Consider the following 20,957-nt stretch of genomic DNA (forward strand, 5'->3'; position numbering starts at 1 on the left):
ACAAACATACTACACTTAGACAAAATGAGCTCTCTACCAGTATTTATGGTCACGTACTATGATCTGACATTGATGTTTCTAACATCATATCACTTTCATTCATTTCAATCTCGAATGTTTCTTCCAATGGGCGACTGGTATCTGTACTTTTCCTCTGATTTGATGTCTCTAATGTTACTATGCCGCTTTCATCCAGAGTTTGTCTTTCTATGTCAAATTCTCTGAAATCCCAGGGAGGTGAAATTATGTTCTTTAATGTCTTCACTGTATGTACATCGAAGTCATAACATCTTAATTTGTCTTTGATCTCTGTTCCTGGGAAAACAGACAAACCATTAGTTTATTTCAAAATAATACTCCCAAAAATGCAATCTCAAAGAAACTATCATTCAGAAACTACTATGATTCTCTGCTTTCAGGCCATCAAGGAGCTGCTGCTGCTTAATGACTGAAGCTGAATAGAGTTGTTTTGAAAAAATCCAGCAGCCTCCTTTTTTAAAAAAGCACAATACAAGAAGCACAACTCAGATTCAAATGTCTGTTTTGAGAAGTAATTGCCAATCCTCTTCCCAATTCTCCAAGGGGCTTTTTTTCTTGTTTAAGTTACACACAGCTTGGTTTGCATGAATGCATATCACATGGCTGCATGGTTCTTCCAGATGTGTTAAATGACTACATATGGAGCAAGACAATATTGAGAAGAAACATCTGCAGGAAAAGCACTAGAGCACACAGATGGCTTTTACTTTTAAGGCTTCAGCCTTCTTAACATGCTTGACAGGACATCAACTGTGTTCACTACAGATAAATCACTAAGTTTAAGGAAGCAGAAATCTATAAAGAGAATATAAAAGTTTTTTTGTGGGGAAAAAAACTTTATGATCATAGAGAATTTAAACCTACAGCAATATAATCTATTACTGTTATGAAGCACTTTCTTTAAACTATATATAAGGCTGTATTTTTGGAGTCAGAAGAACTTATCCTTTCTCCACAGAGCCAAGTCTTGTCAAGGTGAAAATACCTTGCTCTACAACAACATTAGCATTAGTGCTCTGATTTCCTAACTCCATACCTCTGTTTTATTTTTTCCCCATTCCCTTTGGGATCTAAGATGCCACAAATCAATGTTTTCTATAAAAGAAACCATCGATATCTTTAATGACAAAATGTTTCCTTTCTTTATGCTGGTGAGAATTTACTGTCATGATGCTCACAAAAACCAGTGGTCATCTGCAATTGCTGGTAAGTTCTGACTCACTTAGCCACTAACAAAAAACCCCAAAACAAAAACATCCTCTACTTTCTGAGTTAATTAGGTAGTGGTAGGCAGTCTTTCTTGACGTAAGAATAACTCTCCTCTCAAAGGACTCAATGACTTTAAGAGACACAGAAGTTAGAGACTTACCAATATAGGCTTCAGAATCACCAATGTACATTTCTATGCAGTGTCCAAGCATCGTGACTGAAAATGTGTCATCCCGCCTGAGACCAAGGGCCTATTAAAAAAATAAACCAGTAAAAAGTACTTAGCAGCAAATAAAAACATTTACATCCTAAGTCTGCTATGGTTCAGTTTGCTGGTTTGTCGTTTCATGATGCTATCTGAGCATAGACTTCACTGTAAAAGCAAAACATTGCACAACCAAAATAATACCATCATATGAACTGGCTGAAGTAGTAAGCAAGAAAAGCACAAAAACAAAACCAGAAAAGCACATATATACAGACAGGAAATCATTCACATGTCATGAGATATAACATACGTTGCTGTTTACTTACTGTAAAATTTCTGGGTTGGAAGTATTTTAAATTACTTCAGCTGCATGAGAAACTTCTGTACATAAAATGTAAATTGCAATGCAAAGTTTGCCAAAGAGGCCATTTTTTTATCTAATCAATAAAATATAGAAAATTTAAAAAAACCAAATTAAGATTATAAAATAAACACTAATTTGAAGCCTGGAAAAAAACGCTGGTTCTCTGTTCCAAACCCAAACCAGAGTGGAACAGTAAATAACAGAATCTGTGACCAGCCCTTCAGCTGAAGCCAGTTACGTACCGTGTGAAAATAGTCAATGGCACTTTCAAAATTGCCCATGAGGCTGTGTATGTAACCAATGGCAGAGTAAGTAGAAGCATTCTGAGGGATTAATACTAGAGCCTGACGATGGTATTCCAGTGCTTCTTCATACTTCCTGTTAGGGTTAAACACAGGAGATCTGTTAGTAAGCTTCATGGTGAAAGGTGTTTTTACAGTATCCTGTGGGTATTTTCCTTAGCAAAGTGGAACACAATTGTGCCAGAACTTTAAAATTATTGCTTCACGCTCTGAACATAATAGAATGTACAAAAAAGTAATGGATATTGACAATTTTCTTCCTCAGTGTAATTAAGAAATCATTGTTCTCCTTATGTAGCAAAACAGCTGCCTACAGCTAGGTCCCATTTGGAGATCTTAGCTATTTGATATGATAAATTGCTTTAGATGTTTAATGCTGCTCCTTGTAGCACTGGCTTTCTTTCTGTAGCTTTCATTTGCTTTCCCAAGGGAGAGAAGGAGCAATATGACACTAAATCACACATCATTCAAAATGAGAAAAGCTCTCTGGGCAGAAATTTCACAACCCTTAAGTGCTGCATACATTCTGTCATTTTGCAACACTCTCTATCAGAAAAGGTTTACACATATCCATTATTTCTATCAAATACCAACCACCCTTTCTTTGAAAATTATCTATTAGACTGATTATTGCATTTGTTATTTTATAAAACAAGGATTAAATGTACACTACAACATTACTCTGAGAAATTAAGTTGTCACATTTGACATCCTAGTTCCACATTGTTAAAAATAAAGATAGCAATCACCTGTTCACAAGAAATTTTAACATCTATAGTGATAATGAAATTATACAATGAGCAACACATGAAGTTGTTAGAGGACATCACATAACAATTGAGGCAGAAAAATTACGCAACAGTTTTCTTGTTGCACAAACCTTTCACATGATTTCAATTCCATTTTCACTCATGGTATTTACATGTCCAATTGACTACCACTGTATTTTAACATGCTGCTTTCAAATGTCAACCACATAATACTAGTGAGTAGACATACATCCAGTAAGTTTTTTCATAATAGCCATATTGTGTATTACAGACTCTACTAAATTAGTTATTGTAGACTTTTTTAAGATGTCAAAGCATATGTACAGCTGCCTAAATTCTCAACCTGATTTTCTCAGATTGTTTATAAGGACGCAAAAATACTTTAGCTTTGATTTCTGAACCTGAGCAAATATTAGAAGTTATACAAAGCATGATGTAAGCAGTTAGTAACTTACTATAGAAATTAAAAAAAGACAAAAGTAATTATAAACAAAACAAGTATTTGAAAAAAACCTGCAATTATACTCATGAACAGATTCCAGAAGCAGTGCCTTTTGTTTGATCTTGGCACAAGGAGTAACTATTATACCTCCTTACTTCATAATGAAAATGAAGACTAATTGGCAATTTGACCACAAAGCAATTACTACCAAAACCAAAGAAGAAGTACAACTTTCATCTACCATAATCACATTCTCATTAGCAGCTTTGAAACAAAAATTACAGTGTACACCAATTGAGCAATTAAAACCATTAAAAACATTAAAAAAATGGCATTGATTGAACAAAAGAAAGCACTGGTTAAAGTCAGATTAAAGTAATTAATGAGAAAATGTCTCTATGTTTAAACTGTTAAAGCTTGTATATGTACTTTGCACTTTTTCTATTCATGGAATGGAAATATGAAATGAAGTATTAAATAGTTTTGTTCTAAAAAACACAAAGTAAGACTCCCTTGCTGTGTTATAATGCCACTGAATATTTAACTTCAGTAAAAAGAAGTAAGTACTAATCCAAGCAATTAATTGGCACAAGCCCACCTTTATGTTAACTAAATCAGTGGACGTATTTCAGTATGTGAGGACTGGGACAGTAGAGTTAAAATTCACACCCATACAAGGATCTAAAAGCCTACAACCAATTCCCTATCTAATAAGAATCAATAATTAAAGAAAGACTTTTACATTAAGTACTTTAACTTTTGTGTAATAAACGAGATATGAGGGGTGATTAATGTAGTTATGTTCACAAGCTGATTCAGAGAATCTTGTTCTTACAGAGTAATTCTACACTGCTCTCATGTGGTACATAATCTTGACATAAATGAGAGAGAAAACACATTTGTGCAGCATTACAGAGAACTGTAGCTTCAGTACTCTCTGCTTACTTGAGTTTTCTGCAGACATGTCCTAAGTTGTTCAATAAAGGCTCCCACTTATCAACCGTTACCTGCAAAATAATGCAACAATTCAAATAACTGCAGCTTCCTAGACTGTAACTAAATTTTGTCTACTTTAAAAAAAGAAAAACAACATAGAAATAAATAGGGAATTATGTTTATGAACAAGAAAAATATCATGAGCATTTTAAATTCTTAACAAAACACACAAGCTCAAAACATTTATTCAATAACTCATTTTTCTGTTTTTAACATTCCCCAAAGCCAATTATATTTCTTTAAAAGGTCAGTGATATTAAAACTTGATGCAAACCAAACAAAACTTGTTTTCTCCTTAAGGAGAAAAAGTCGTGTCAAGTCTCAGCCTAGGAGCACTGAAGACACAGTTTTAAAATAAAATTTATACTATATTGCATTTATCTTAAAATAAACACAGCATGTTTTGTCACAAGATATTACAGAATTTGCTGGAGTTTTACAAATTTATGACCTTGCATGTAATTAGAAAAAATACCTCATTTCCAATAGCTTTGATTTTTTCCAGTGCATCAAGGAACCACTTTTCTGCAGTTTTCCAGCTAAGGATTGAAGGGGTGGGGGTGAAAGTAAATTAGTGAAAAGTTTTTATCAGCAGCACGAGAAAACTGTATTCAAGAAAGACTTCTATGACAATATTTTGTCATATGACTGCAATTAGATATATATCCCAGTAATTTACATTTGGCTATATTTTGCATTGTAGACCTAAGAGCTAACAAGACAAAACTAAAAAAACACCAGAATCAAACTAAAAATATTGACTAAGCACTTCTTATATAGGTTAGGGTTTTTTTCCCAGAATATATTTGGAACCTCCTGAGCTGACAAAATGTTTTGCTGTACAAAATTTAATAGTATGTGTGCAGACGGATGCCTTTTCAGGCATTCAACTACACAATGACAGGCACATGGAAGATAGTATCAATCTCTGGATGCTCCTCAAGCATTAAATTCTGTCCTTGTTCTATCTTAAACATGGAAGAACAATGCAAAAAGCAAGGGTTTAAGGTGAACACCATCTAAACTCTAACCGAAAGACACTATAGTTCAATATAAGTACTTTAGTAGATATACTGGCACATTACAATTCAGAATAATCCATATTTAAGATAGTATTTGATCATATTTTGCAAGCTTACTCTCCATTTTGAAATGCTACCACTCCAACTTCATGCATAACAAAAGGATCTTCAGGTGCAATGCTTAAAGCTTGGCTGAAAAACCGTTCAGCCAGCTTGGAGTTGTTGGTCAAACCATATTCCAGTCCAATATAGAGCATCGGCAAATGACACCTAAAAACCATAAAAGAAAGTGCATGTTTATTTCTGTGTGGTTATCAAAAATGGAGTCACAAACTACAGACATGCCAACTGTTTGCATATGTTCATGTACACCCGAGTAAAAGTTGATGTAAATGGACTACTACCCTAAGGGGAAGTTTAAAAGACTTTACAAGTCTGTTTAACAAGAGACTGAACCCCAATATGTAATTGTAACCTGCTCTGGAATCACATGTATTTTCTCAGTGCTTAAGTTTACTTCTGATGGTTTTTTTCCCCTCATGTCATTCATATATATAATTTGCAAATAGAATATGGAAGAAGTAATCATTAAAAGAATTACATTTGCCAGTAACTACAATCCAATACAATAGTTTTATATGCAAATGATACGATTAGTTCATGACTCATTTTACAACCCCCTCCCACAGCATGAAAGAGCTGTTCAAGCTATTACTATACAGCAGTTGATGACCTGGTATGACAACCATGATTCACAAATTTCAGAAGATGTTCAGGTAGAACTTAGATTACCTATATATAAAACTTGACTTTAGAACTTACATAAAATCAGAACAGCAATCACAAATAACACAGTTAAATGAAGATGGTTAAATTATTGGGGTTTTTTTCTCCCTTGTTGTCTACCAGATAATTGTTGCAAATGCATTGCTACTGTTTAAAGGGATGTAAGTCAATATTCTACACTACTTATGGATTAATTGTAATCTTCCTGAATATGATATTTTGTACATACCCTTTCATGAGCTGTGCAGCTGTGAAGTACGCAGCCATTGCTTGGTCGTGCTCACTCTCCACTGCAAATGAATGTCCATATGCTATCCAGGCAGGTCCATAGGTTCGCTCCAGTGTGGTAGCTTTGCTAAAAACAAGAGCAAGTCACAAGCAAACACATCTGAAATTAAATTTCATCTGCTTCAGATGACTACTTAGATAGCAATGCTACGCCACACAGTTAGGTATCTATTATGATGATTGTCTGTAATGACCAGTGGTAAACAAAGCTCATTTTAAAAGTTCAAACTATTTAGCACTTAGAAGTATGACAAATTCTTGTGAACTGATTTTATTACTTCTGCTATTGTTCAGAAACAGGAGGAATTATTTGATATTACTGAACATAAACAATTATATAGTAGGTGACTTGAGTAAAATACAGAAGACATTAGTAGTGACTCAAAACATACTGCAAAATCCTAGCAATATATTTTGGAATAAATATATTCTATCAAATCCAAGTTTAAGAAGTAGGATATGAAAATACCAAATGAACACTTAGGTTGAAATTTCACCATCTAATTGTGCTAGCCTTGAAGAAGAGGAGTATTTGTCACATCACAGGCCATGCATCAGAGAAGTATGCAAAATGTCACTCAAGTCTTCAGCTGAAAACTGCAACCTGAGCATAAAGACTGCAGCCTGGAGTCTCTACAAAAACGTGGACTTGATGGGAACATTAGAAAGCTGTGTAGATTATTTTCTGAGTCTGAAAGCAAGGGCATTCATAACTAAACAGCTCATAACAACTCTGCCCGGTCTTTTCTTAAAGGCTTCTGACATGGAGATAATACACGTTCCGTAAGTGTTCTATCTTATTGCTTAACTATCTTTAAAAACTTATTTTTTTCCTTACATATAATCTAAATTTTGTCTGTCACAGTTAAACTCACTATTTCTCATCACAGATCCTAGAGAATGGTTTGTTTTCTGTCTCCTGGGGCAAACTTTACATGCTCAAACAATTGTCTCTAGCCACCCATGACAGCAATGAAAGATATGTGGGTATTTGACTGTCTCTTCAAGTTTCTTTTATGAAAAACACTGTGTAACCTCCAGTTGTCCCTAGCCTTGTTAGCTTTACACTATCATTCTTCTCCAAGAAATTTAAGCATCTTTTTACAATTTCACTTTTAGCAGACCTCTTTTCCCTTTTACCAGAACTACTCTGAATTTTGATGGTTGTTCTATTTGTCGTTTTTTGTTTTGTTTGTTTTTCTCTTCAACACATCTATAGACCTTTCTTGCTGGCTAGGGAAGCTTGTACATTTAAAGATGTTTTTTATTTCAGCACCAAAACCAAGTATATCACTCAAGACAGCTTCTTTAAGAATTTCACAGTGCTACTTGTAAGGAATTTAAACATTTTACTCATAATAAGCAGGCATTTAGAAGTCTAAATGACTAACTCATCTTTACATATATTGTCTATAAAGGTCTCAGGAAAAATTAGTCTTACAGGTTGATTTATGCCTTCTCAGTTTAAGCTTACAGCACCAAAACAAATTCTCAACTTCACAGCAAGGTCCTGCTCCCCAGTGCTGATATTCACTACACATAGAGAAGACCTACAGGAAACAGCACTGACCAAACCTAAAAAGCCCACAGTTGCTTGTGTACAGAAAGAACTGGACAGCCAAATGTCAGAATTTTCTATATAATTCTTCCCTTTCGGATATGACACCTGAATCTGGGAGAACGCCTGAGTGTCCCTCAACTAAGAGCTGAGGCCGGATCACCTACAGCTGTACTTAGCTCGGCAGCATGAGCAACTGCAGGGACTATACTGCCCAGAATAGGCAGGTGGCTGCCTAGAGAGATACCACAAAAGTCTTCTCCATTTTTAAAGTATCTCTATGGATGAGGTCTAAATTGCTATCCCAAAGAGAGGGTGGCAACAAAAGGAGTATTTAAGTAGCAACCAGTATATTGAGGCTTCTGTTTATAAGCTTACAAACAATCATGAACATTAAATGTTTACTTAGCAAGTGAGCAAGAGGTTCACTAAGGAAAACAGAAAAAAAAGTTACCTGAGATATCTTCTAGCATGCTCATTTTTGTGGCCAACCATGAGGTAATAGCATCCTACTGCAAACCATGACACCTACACATTAAAATCAAAATAGAATATTATTACATATATCACACTCATTTTAGTGAAGCATCAAAAGAGCAGAAGACAATAATTAGAGAAGTTAGGAACACTTTCACTGAAATCACAGTCAGCTCTTCAAATTATTTGGTATTGCAGACAAGCTAGAACTGCTGGCATGTACCTTTCTAACTGGGGCTTATTCAGCCTCATAAAGAAAGAGCTGAGTGGAAAGCGTATTGCTGTCCTCAATTATTTAATGGTAGGGAATACACGACAGAGCCAGACTCTTTTCAGGGGTGCAGTGATAGGATGGAAAGCAATAGGTACAAGATGCAACACAGAAAATTAAGATCAAGTCAAAGAAAAACAATTTCCACTGTGAAGGTGATCAAACACTGGAAAAGATTGCTCAGAGACATGTAGACATTTATTACTGTAGCATTTGTTTTAAATTATTAACCAAAGTAAGTAACTCGCACTGAATACCTTTTACAGGTACTTAATTTTATAAAAAGAACTTTGGTTTAAGGAAATTACAATGCAGAGAAAATAAAAGGAGTGAACCATTTTTACAAGCTTCATCCAGAAACAGATTTTGAATTCTGTAGCTCAAACTAATACATTACAACTATTACATGCTTTCACCTAAAAAAGAAACTACCTGGCAACAAAAGCTTAGAACAACTTACAGGATTATTCGGGTACAAGTCCACCAGTTTGTGAGAAAGATAGAAAAGCTCTACATAGTGGGAAGAAACAAGAAAAGAAAATTAAAACAAACTGAAACATTTAGATGTTTCAAGTATTTTACCTTTCCATACAAAATACACAGAACATCTAACATTATTAATCCGCATGGGAATAAAATGTTTTCTTTTAGTGATAATGCTTCAAACTGCCTCAAAATAGATTCAGTTTTGCAATTAGCTAAAGAAAACCCAACCAAAACAACCCATAAGTCTTCATACCACACAAATAAGCAGCTATACTTCCCACCCTTGAAGAATTCTGCAACAACTTAGGTCATTAACATACATTAAAATAAATGCCAGTAGTATTACACTTGAATGTACCTTGTCAAGGTAAAACACTATTCAACTTCCTACATCTAAAAGGTATAACATACTGGCTAGATCTATTTCAAAGTAGAGTCCTGTGCATTAATATGCTGAAAATAGGACAAAAGCAAATAAATTATTATATTATTTGGAATAATTTCAAGTGATTACTTTTTTAGTAAAAATAATAATTCTAGTTACTGGAATAACTTACTACAGATTTTCTAATAATTGCAGCAGTTATCAGCTACAGGATAACAATCCTATTGCCTATGCAATTTCGAATGTAAAGTTTCTATTTCTTCAGAGCACAGTGCTCTTAAACCGATGAGATTGTCCTGGAGCACTTTGTATCAACTCTCAGCTCCAGAAAAAACCAAATGTTAAAACTGGCTTACAAAATACTAACTTACGTACATAATGCTTCTCAAGGCAGATTTAGAAGAAAAAACAGAGTACTGGCCCCATTTTCAGAGGTACTTAACTGTAAATTAACTGGGAAGTATATTCACTAATCACCAAGAAGTACCAGTACACCTAATGACCTATTTGTGTACTTATAATGAACCATCATGAGAGATTGCACAGCATATGAGCTCCTTATTCTATCTTCTAATTGATTTTAAAGACATTCAAGCTGCTCAATTGATTTACTTGCAGTCTGGAATGAGAAAAAGCCACCCCAGCTGCAAGTAAGCTACTACTGTAATTCCAACAAAGGTTTTGCATGATTATTAATTTGTTTGAACTAAAAAGAGGCCTTCACAACAGCAAAGGCAAGAAGAGTCTAGAATTTTTTCTATCACAAAATAAGCATGTTCACCTAAGCATACATAACTGCTGAAGAGTTCTTTCTACTTTAATTTATTATATTTTATTGTTGAGCAGAAAAAGTACAGCCAGATACTGTACAAAGATCACCTGGAAACAGAAATCACAATGACAGGGATGAGGCACTGTAGGTCCCTGGCTCCCGGCTACACAGTCCAGGGGTTAAAAGACAGCAACACTCATGATCACGAACTCTTTGCACAACTACTTCCCCTTAACCCTCAATCCTGCTGTCAGCTCTGAAATTCCCTTTTTTACCAGTTACCACTGTTTTCTTGAAACAGCAGGTAGGAGGAAAAATACATGTAATTTTTCAAATGGTGTATAAGGGGGTTTCTTGGCATCTTTAATTCTTTATTAAAATTGGGGCTTTACAGCCTTCTGTTGACTCATATTAAGTGCTGTGCTCCTTACCATTTGCTTTGTTAAGCTCCACAAGTGTCCCTATATGTACAGGTAAACAATTTGCATGGAAGGGATCTTTTTCCATCACTCTAAAAAAAAAAAAATTAAAAAAATCTGTAATGCACATTTCAAAAACTTTAATGGTTTAAAAGCAAGCTGCTTCTATAGCATGTAATGTTCCAGTTAATTACCACTTTAGGCACTAGAAAACTATTTGTTACTAAAAGATAACTATTAACAGCATAATAAAGGCTCTCTACAGACCAGAAATATAACAGTTAATTTAGCTTAGCAAAAGAGGATAACAGAGGATTCTGACAAGCTGAATACACAATTAGAAAATCAGAATAAAATGCTCTTTTGTTTTGCAGGTCACTTCAAATTTAACCATCAGACAGCAAACAATATTTCTGTTCATCTTTTCCATACATTTGACAGCAACTTTCAAGCAGTAGTCCTCAACTTCCTGAGGTTAACACCAGGCAGTATGCCTTAGGAGTCATGTTTAGCTCAGTTGTAAAATTTTGTTTCCTGTGGCATTCAGAAACACATCCATGAGTCCAGATCTACAGTAGCTGAGAAGCAAACCATGGTAGCGTTCTGACCCCTCTGACAACAGAGCAGCAGCGCATGCCTGGGCTACATAACAACCAATAAAACGTACTCGGCCATCAAAATTAGAAATAACATGCTAGCTTTTTAAATTAATAATATCTTTTGATCATTATCAATAACATTGTAACTGTTAATTTGCCAGAGAAACCAAACTTCCTAACTAACCAAATGATTCAAATCAGTTCATTCTGAAGGCCAAACAAGATGTAGGTAGGGAGCACAGAATATTGAAGGTACCAGGATAAGGAAAAGGATGCATGAAGGGAAATGCAGCACAGTGCTGATTAAGCAGAGTTTTACCTTGGATACTTCTTCTGTGTATTATAAAAATACCATGTCTTGCCAGACACAAACTACATATTTTAAATACCTGAGACATATATAATATATGACATATATATTGCAATACATATCAAATTGTTATGTATGTTTACCTATTGAACAACAATATTTGCTGCAAGTCCAGGCATAATTATTACAGTCCATCACACAAGAAAAAAACCTGAAAGTTGCTTTGTGCACTTACACTGAAGTAAGCTTGTAACACATTTTGAAGTCACAGTTGTAATAATGCCTTTCTGCTAAGGATACTACCACATCCAGGTTTTCCTGAAGACCATCTACTGATTCAGGAATCAGTGTTTCACTGGGTTTATTATACTGAAAGACAAAAAAAGCCCCAACTGAAACAAAAACTAAACTAAAATCAGATGGTAAAAGTATCAATATTTTTAGTCCTAAAAATATATTTAAGAATTAAAGTTCTTAAAAGTTTTATTTTTAAACTGAAAGTCCATAAAACCTGTATTTGGTAAAATGCTTCTTTCAAATGTACTTAAAAGCTCATTTAGAACACACAAAATGCTTGCCATAGTCAGTATCTTTTGTGTAGGCTGTAGAAATCAAAATTGAGCAATATATATTTTTAGTGCTCTCACCTTATCTTTGGATAAAAATAGTCTGGAATGATGTTGTTATAGCCCAGTATTTTCAGGTAACTGACATTTTGTCTACATTGTTAACACTCCTTTTCCTCATCTAGAAGTTTCTCAATAAATAAATTTTCAAAAATGTAAATCAGAATTTCAAGTTGTCACCACACCAGAAAATAATTAACAGAAAACTGTTGCACTACTGCACAAAGTGAGATGTACTGCATCAAAAATTTTAAAAATTACAAAGCTCATATTTATTTCAATGTTCAGAATAAATGGGATCCAAGAAAATTTACTCTCGAAGTCAATACTTTCAATTCTCCAGCTTTTTAGTCAATTTTTGGACTTACCTTTTTCAATTTATTCTCAAATAAAAAGTGAAGCAATTCCTTTTCTTCTTCCGTACATTGTCTATTAAGAGGTAGAGATTCAAGAAGTTCTTTTTCTATATGAATTAAAAAACATTGAAGTGGTCATATTACAGAAGAAACAGCAAAATCCAACATTTCAGAACTTAGGGAGGCAAAGGATTTTATGATGGTCATCCCAACTGCAAGGACTACAACAGCACAGATACACTGAAACAGATACTACTACTAATTTTGGAAATTAAGGATTGATTAGTTATTCTTTCTACACTTTAAAATAAAATTTAATAAAGATGAAGTAACACATCATTATTTTTATTTACTCCACACGTCAAATTTTATCACTTAGAATGCTCTATTAACCAATGCCTTATGTACCTAAGCAAACCCCAGGAGCGTTTCACTGATTCAAAGCCTGTGAAATTGAGAACACATGATAAAACTTTGTTTGGGCTGGGCAGAGCAGAAGAGCTCCAGGAGCTAACAACCAGGACAGCTGTGTTACTTTGTTTCTTTCAACTCTTAGCACTGCAGGACTGAAAAATAGAAGTTCAAACGCAAATTTGCGCAAATGTTAATTTTCACTCATTTTATACATTTTCCATTCTTAACGTTTTGAAGTCTGTTACTTGTTGTATTGCCTTAATTTTTATCTAGGAAAACACGTATTGAGAAAGCAGGTAAATTTTACTTGTATTTGAGAAATACTTCTCTCCAGACCTTCTTGTGCTGTCAGCATATGGTGTGATGTTAAAAGATCAAATGCTTCAAAGCAGTAAACATCAAGCTTCAAGGCCTCTTTGTAGCTGTAAGTTGCCAGGGTTCTATTATCCAAAGCATCATAGATCTTCCCTCGCAAAAGGCATATAGAGCTCTTGATCTGGTGGAAAAGCAGGACTGGAGGTCAAAGACTGTATCAGTGTTTGCAATTTAGTTTGGAGCACAAATCAAATGTGCTCCCTGGAAAGTAAAAAGTATTTCATGCATGATAGAACCTGGTTTTCTAGTGCTGTCTTTAAATAAAAAGTTGTCTCTACTACCTCAAAAAAATCCAAAGAATGCTCTACCAGGTTACCTACTGCCAAACAAACACATGCTCGAAATAAACAAGTATTATAATAATAAACAAGCCGAGTTGTAACCTAATTATACTATATTCCCTTCATATTCAACATAGAGAAATAAATATCACTGTCACTTCCCAAGGCAATACACTTCTTTGCTGACCATTAAACCACATACTTCATGCAAGACAAGAATGACCACAGTAGAGATGAGAAAGACTAAGTCAACAGACTCAGCTGTTCTGAACAGAAAAATATATCCTTATTTTCAATCCAAAACATAGATATTCCAGAAAAGAAAACAGTGAAAGACCATAATTACCAGTTGTGCTCCAATGTTTATTAACTAACATGTTCCTTCAAAATCCCTAGATGGGTATTCAGTTCAGTCAGAAGGTCACAAAAGTGTCAGCAAAAGAGAAAGTTAACCCAGTACTCAGCTCAATCATCAGACCTAACAGTCCTTTAATCCCATTATACCAGCATTCAAAATCAGTTCACATCAACAGTGTAACCCACTTTGCTACTTCAGTCTTACAGGAAAAATGCTGTCTGTCAATCACCTACACTGTAATTTCAGCTAATACATTTTAGCTTGTACCCCTGAAACTGAAGACTCTTCACAGACCCTTCAGCCTACACGTGGTACCAATCTCTTTAAACTGTGCGTCTACACAGAATTTTTTCACTGAGCTTCAAAAACTTCACTTTCAGCTCACATAATTTTCACAAATGTGATCAAAGAATATCCCACTGAGAACACCACTTGAGTCATTATGAAGTATTTCATTAAAAATAACTGGAGAAGAAAAAAATCTTGCTTTGTTATCTCAGAACCTGCAGCCCAATTGAAAGAAATGTTAGCATCCATTACCAAGACAGAGCTAAAAGACTGTAAAAAACAATGCTAGATCATGAAGTTCCTGCTAAGTGTCTGCAAATAATTTACAAGAAGTTGTTGAAAAGCACTGTTTATTTTTGCATACCGAGTTATTTTCATACAGGTGAGCTAACACACAAATTGTGTCTGAAAGAAGAACGATTCAGCATTTCTGAAGATTATGTTATCTGAAAAACAAAGCCTTAATGCAGTTTCAGATTCATAGAGCTGTGAAATCACTTTCTGACTTCACACTTCTTTTTTCTACAAAAATATTTTTTAAAATAATGTCACTTACAGAGGACTGTGACATCTCCCAGTCTGTGGTAGAATCTTTCAACCCACTTTCATCCTTCAAGTACTTTTCAAAAAGTCGTTTGTTGATTGGCTCCTCCATATCGAGGATATCCAAAGCCTGTTGATGCTCTTTTGCAGCATACTAACCAAACATGTGCATGTAAAAGACAAGGTTTTGAAAAATCTGTACATAAAGCACCAATAAACACAGCATCATGTTTCAAAGGCATACGTTATAACAACCAGTGTTTATCAGCAAGATTTTCATGCATGCATTTTCTTATTTGGCCATATGTCATTTTATAACTGCAGTTAGCTCTTTTACTGGTCATCTATAATATGCAAAAATGCAAAAACTGTAAAATAAGCATGTACAGAAAAATCTATTATTCAGCATTATGCAGTCAGAGAGGTATGGTTCTAAAAATAGTTAACACAGTGTTTAATAAAATACAATCATCTTATTCTATAAGCAGCACATTACTCTCTTTCAAATTTCTGTATTTAATCTACCAATTGATTCAGTTGTGTCTCTGAAAGCACTGCATTTTCCTTTTTATGTATGACATTTTATACAGAAGTATAAAGCTGCTAACTATAATTACACAACCATAAATCGCATCTCCTTTGGTCAGATTACAACCAACCAAGTAACAGTGTAAACATGAAGACACAAGACAAAAATGTTTCATATTCTTTCTCCACAAAATATTAGAGGAGTGTTTCCTGGAAAAGAAGGTCAGTTGGATTTCTTCAAAGTAGTGCCACAATGGATACTCCAGTGACCCAACTGAAAGTTAAAGAATGAAATTAACTGTCAGAAAATTTAAACCTGTTGCTCCAATGAACATAAATATCTACACTGCCTATCAGGTACCTAATCATCCCAAGACGTGTCTTTAGTTTAGTTTAGTTTGTTTCCAATAGGGGTTAAAATATGTACTCACATGACATCTAGCTGCAAGGTAGCGACATGCCTCATACAACTGAAAGAGAAGTTTCATACATATTAGTTATAAAGAGAGAGCATGTTTGCTTACACTGCCAGACTCCATTTCGCTCTCTCCTTCTTCAGTTCTATGGCTTCTTCACCCCTTTCACCACCAAAAATCCTTCCTGACCAAGCCTGTAACACTTTCTCTACTACTAAACTCTTGAAGGACACTTACTTCACTCTTGCCTTTACCACTCATTATCAGAGTGGAAGGAAAATTGAAACAACTACATCTGAAGTGACAATCCCATACCTGCGGCAGTTGCACATCCTTGGACCCCTTCTCTCTTCTGTGACCCCATCCGGGGACACCACTTTGAACCTGACCAATTGAACACAGGGCTATAGCTACATCATTATAAACTACATCATGCAGCTTTCTCAATTACTTTTCTTATAAACATAATCTTGTGATGGTGAAGAAGTCACTGTGGTTAGCAGCTGAGTCTTAAAAGAGGGGTAACAGTAGCGTGTCTTTGACTAAACTGACTTACCTTATCTAACTTCCGCGATCGAAGGGCATGTGCTGCCCTGTGATACTGAGCTGTTAGGTAAAGACATTGGGCCAACCAGTAGATATCTTGTGGTTCCTCTAAAAAAGAGCAAATTATAAATCATTGCTTTACAATATATCTTCAAACACTTTAATACAGAATGTTCATTTTTGCTTCACTAGAGAAGTATCTTCCCCCTACTCTAGCATCCTACCGAGCTACAAAATTTTACTTATAAATATGTACAGAGAACTTACAATATCTATCAGTGAGAGATTACAAGGAAAAGATAATCAGATTTTAACTTTAACGACATCAGATAGTGCACTGGACAGTGAGCACAAAGAATGTAGTAACAGAGGTGTGTCATGAGGAGGAGACAACAATGATACAGATTTTAAAAAGCAGCAGTTGCAGGTTACCCTGCTCTTGGACATAGGGCAGAAAAAAACAACCCATAAATGTCTCTCTCAGTAAAGAGATCAGTGGGAACCTAACTACAGTGAAAGCAGTAGACTTCCATAGCTTGCAGCTGCAATTTCAGAAGTACAGCTTAGTACCCTCCTACCTTACTGGCAACCAAAGCCTTTGTGGGATTAAGCCCCTGGAATCACTTTAAGAAGTGTAAGTGCTGGCAGACGCAGGCAACCAGCATCAACTCCCTCTGTAAACCCGCACTGTACTTGTCACCCAGGGCAACTGTGAGTCCTGTGGGAGACCACCATGGTCTCTTGTTGCTCTTGTTTTTTAATTTTTGTTTCTTAAGGAAAGCAAACCTTAAGGTTTGGTCAAACATGAATTTTAACACGAAGTTCAAAAGGGAAAGGAGACGAGCTCTGCTCTGTTTAGGAGAACAGCATTCCAAAGATCACAAAAAAGCACTTACACCAAACTCAAAACATTAACATTTAGCCAAACAGCACTAAACCCCCACCAAAACAGAACACTGTCAGAAAGAGGTTAATAAAATACAATAAAAAAAGCAACCACTTACCATGAGACAGTGAAGCTACTTTGTCAGCCCAAAACAGGGCACTTTGATACTGTTGCTGTGAAAGCATGACAGAAATAATTAGTATTTCTCTAGGGTTAGCTTTTCTGGATAATTTTAAAATACACTGTACATCAGTCAGATTTAACATCTTGTGCACGTAGTCTCTAATGAATAGTGATTCACATTTCAGATCTTTGTAACTTAAAAACATAGTTTAAAAGGGCCAATACTGTAACCTCCAAGGGATATCCAAAAGTAATGTAGAGTTGCTCATTTATCTTCAATATAATGCAGGTATCTTTGACCAAAAGTTATGTGCTGAGTAAGTACGGCAATAGGTCGTTAGTTGATTTGCCATCACTGAAAAAGTAGGAAGAATTCCCTCCTCCAGTTAAAATAAATGCTACATTTTAGAAGAAAGAGAACACTATATATATAAAAAGGGCACATAAATTACTTCAGGTAACTTCAGCAGCACCATCTCCAATCAAGAAATTTTCCTTCTCCAGTCAAGATGCTTCAACCTCACATAAATCCATAGTGCCTGCATGAATTTCCCCTCATTCTTGGATACACGGTTTCCCTCTTGAGACTCCAGTTTGACAGAAGTGAGTGGCATAGGTAAGAGTGGTGGCAACCAGAGGTCAGATTGAAGCAGAATTTGCAGGTATATTCCACTAACCCAGCTAACGCTGCCACCAGATTTGCGGTGCCAGGCAAAATCTCACAGAATTGGCTGGGATTATCTCCTGAGAAGATCACCAGGCATTACTGTGGTTCCTTTTTATCTCACTCCATGCAATGAGGCCTAATATGATGCCGAGGATATGCTGGACATTTAACAAATACCCTGCCATTTCAAGGATTTCTAAGACTTTACAGGAGCATGTAGTAAGGAGACAAGGGGGAATGGATTCAAACTGAAAAAGAGAGAAAGTTTAGACTAGATGTTAGGAGGAAGTTCTTTGCTGTGAGGGTGGTGAGGCACTGGAACAGGTTGCCCAGATAAACTGTGGATGCCCCATCCCTGGAAGTGTTCAAGGCCAGACTGGATGAGGCTCTGAGCAGCCTGCTCCAGTGAAAGGTGTCCCTGCCCCTCACAGGGAGGTTGGAGCTGGATGGTCTTTATGGTCCCTTTCAACCCAAACCATTCTGTGATTCTCTGAAGACTAAGAAAGCCTTGATGGCTTCTGTCCTCTCCCACACCATTGCAGTTGTGGAGTTTGTTCAGAACCTCAGAGACTGGATTATGCTTTTGGAGCAGAGGTCTGGCAGTCTTTTCTGAAACGCACACACTGATGGTATCCTAGTCCTCATAAAGCACCACACTCCATGACCTAAGCGGCCTCTTCTATCATGTGCTCCCACATTTCCAACTTGATGGGGATTAAGAACGCCCAGCAAATTTGTCAAGAGAATAGTTCAATCTGCACTCCCAAGGGGGAAAAGAAAATCCACAAAAACCCACAAAACAACCCCACACACATTTAGTAGCTGTCTAAAAGAAAAGAGACTTAAATAATTCTCTCAACACCACAAAAGAAAGGTATAATCCAGGCCTACAAGGCACTGCATGACTTCTGTTGAGCAGTTTTACAGTACTATAGAATGACACATTACTAAACAAAAAAGCAACCTCATGTTTCTCCTGATGCCCCTTCCTCAAAAGTGCACAGCTGTCTATACAGCTGTGCAGCAAAGCAGCTTGGTGAAACAGTTTAGCTCAAATGAGAACAGCAAACCAAACCAATCAAACCCACCAAATTAGCTTAGGTCCCTAATCAGCCTTTCAGTCAGACTTGCTGGCCACACAGAGAAATGTCTTTGCTGATTTAAGGGATGTGCTTTCCTCAGCAATGATGCCTGCACCAAGTCTGAACTGGAAGGAGAGCAGAACAGTTTGATGCTACATTTAATCTAATTTATTAATGCAATTTTCTCTTGTGTCTTTTTTTTTTCTTTTTTGCCCTGCAGCAACATAATTGCTGAATCCATCAACAAATGAAAACAACCCTGCCCTCCTAAGAGCCGTCTGCAGCATTGCAGGAGTGTGATGAGTTTAATCACCAGCTAGAGAATCACAGAATGGTCTGAGTCAAAAAGATTAAAGATTGTCTAGTTCCAACCTGCCATGGGCAGGAACACCTTCCACCGGACCAGGCTGCTCAAAACTTCATCCAACCGGGCCATGAACACTTCCAGGGATGGGGCATCCACAGCTTCTCTGGAAAACCTGTTCCAAGTTCCACCCCCACCACCCTCACAGTAAAGGATTTGTTCTTACTACCTAATCTAAACCTAACCTCTCTTAGTTTGAATCCATTCCCCCTTGTAATGATCATAGAATCATTAAGGTTGGAAAAGACATCCAAGATAATCAAGTCCGACCTTTGTCAGAACTCACCATACCCACTGAACCATATCACCAAGTGCCATGTCCACTTCCAGGAAGGGTGACTCCGCCACTTCCCTAGAAGTCGGTTCCAGTGCCTAATCACCCTTTCAGCGACGAGATTTTTTTTTTTTTTCTGATGTCCAACCTGAACCTGCCCTGGAGCAACTGAGGCCGTTTTCCCCTGCCTTAGGTAAGCACGGCCGAGCTTGCACAATCCGAGAGGGCGGGATCCTGCAAATACGCCTTCGCTACACAGCAGCCCCACAGCGGCTCCCCTCCTCCTTCTCCACACGAGGGAGAAACTAGGAAAACCCACCGGGAGGCCCCGGCTGCCACTGGAGACCGCACAGGCGGCGCTTCCGGCCCGCCGCACCCTGTGCTACCGCCGCTCCTTCCCCTTCCAGAGAAAACGGGGCATAATTACAAAATTACGCTCTCTCAGCCGTTGCAGAGGCCGGCACCGCTGCCCGCCCCGCCCTGGCCTCCCTCACTGCGGGAGCCACGCCGAGACCGGTTTTTCCTCGAGGAAAACCCGGGGGCCTGCCGCCCCTTCCCCAGCAGCCCCCGCTGGGCGCTCACCTGGTCGATGTATTGGCGCACTCGCTTCCTGAGCCGCTCCAAATTCATCCTCGCTCCCGCGCCGTCCTGGATCCCGGAGCCGCCGAGGGACCGCGGGCCGCCCACCGGTGCAGCGCCCAAATCCGCCCCCCACCTTCTCTCCCTCCCTCCCGGAAACAGCGCCCTGAGCACGGCGTTCCGGGAGCGGTGGGGCCGCCGGGGACATCCTCCTGCGCGGGCCCCTGCCTCCACACGCCCCAAATAAACATATCCTGGGACTTTTCTCTGCAGTCCATACCCCGAGAAATTTGTGCTGATGGGCTTCTTCACAGTGTCGAAGTGAAAGATTGTCCGTGGAATTTGACCCGAGGGAATGGCCTGAAGCTGTGCCAGGGAAGGTTTAGGTGGGATATTAGGAAAAGGTTCTTCACCCAGAGGGATGGCTGGGCATTTTAACAGGCTGCCCAGGGAAGTGGTCACAGCACCAAGCCTGACAGAGTTCAAGTAGCGTTTGGACAATGGTCTTGGGCACATGGTGTGACTCTTGGGGATGGTGCTGTGCAGGG

General features: G+C 37.3%; 1 protein-coding gene across 2 annotated transcripts; it reads right to left on the reverse strand.

The window, feature by feature from the left end:
* Positions 1–25: 25 nt before the first annotated feature.
* Positions 26–20,533, reverse strand: LOC121673269 (cell division cycle protein 16 homolog). Of its 2 annotated transcripts, XM_042046434.1 has the most exons (18): positions 20,413–20,533; positions 17,439–17,493; positions 16,445–16,542; positions 15,904–15,942; positions 14,958–15,098; positions 13,436–13,595; positions 12,698–12,792; positions 11,939–12,072; positions 10,807–10,886; positions 9,193–9,242; positions 8,439–8,512; positions 6,368–6,493; positions 5,470–5,622; positions 4,806–4,869; positions 4,280–4,341; positions 2,063–2,198; positions 1,409–1,499; positions 26–315 (listed from the first exon to the last, which is right to left on the reverse strand). In XM_042046434.1, the coding sequence occupies exons 1-18, from the start codon at positions 20,458–20,460 to the stop codon at positions 50–52; spliced, it is 1,872 nt and encodes a 623-aa protein (XP_041902368.1). In that variant the 5' UTR covers positions 20,461–20,533; the 3' UTR covers positions 26–49. The 2 variants fall into 2 exon arrangements, with proteins under 2 accessions (XP_041902368.1, XP_041902369.1); XM_042046435.1 differs by lacking the exons at positions 17,439–17,493; positions 20,413–20,533 and having other exon boundaries at positions 14,958–15,746; positions 16,445–16,524.
* Between the last annotated feature and the right edge of the window lie 424 nt (positions 20,534–20,957).

The sequence above is a fragment of the Corvus kubaryi genome, unplaced genomic scaffold (assembly GCF_017639235.1).
Source record: "Corvus kubaryi isolate FWS band 111438036 unplaced genomic scaffold, C.kubaryi_AGA036_p1.0 65307, whole genome shotgun sequence".
Classification (NCBI taxonomy): Eukaryota; Metazoa; Chordata; class Aves; order Passeriformes; family Corvidae; genus Corvus; species Corvus kubaryi.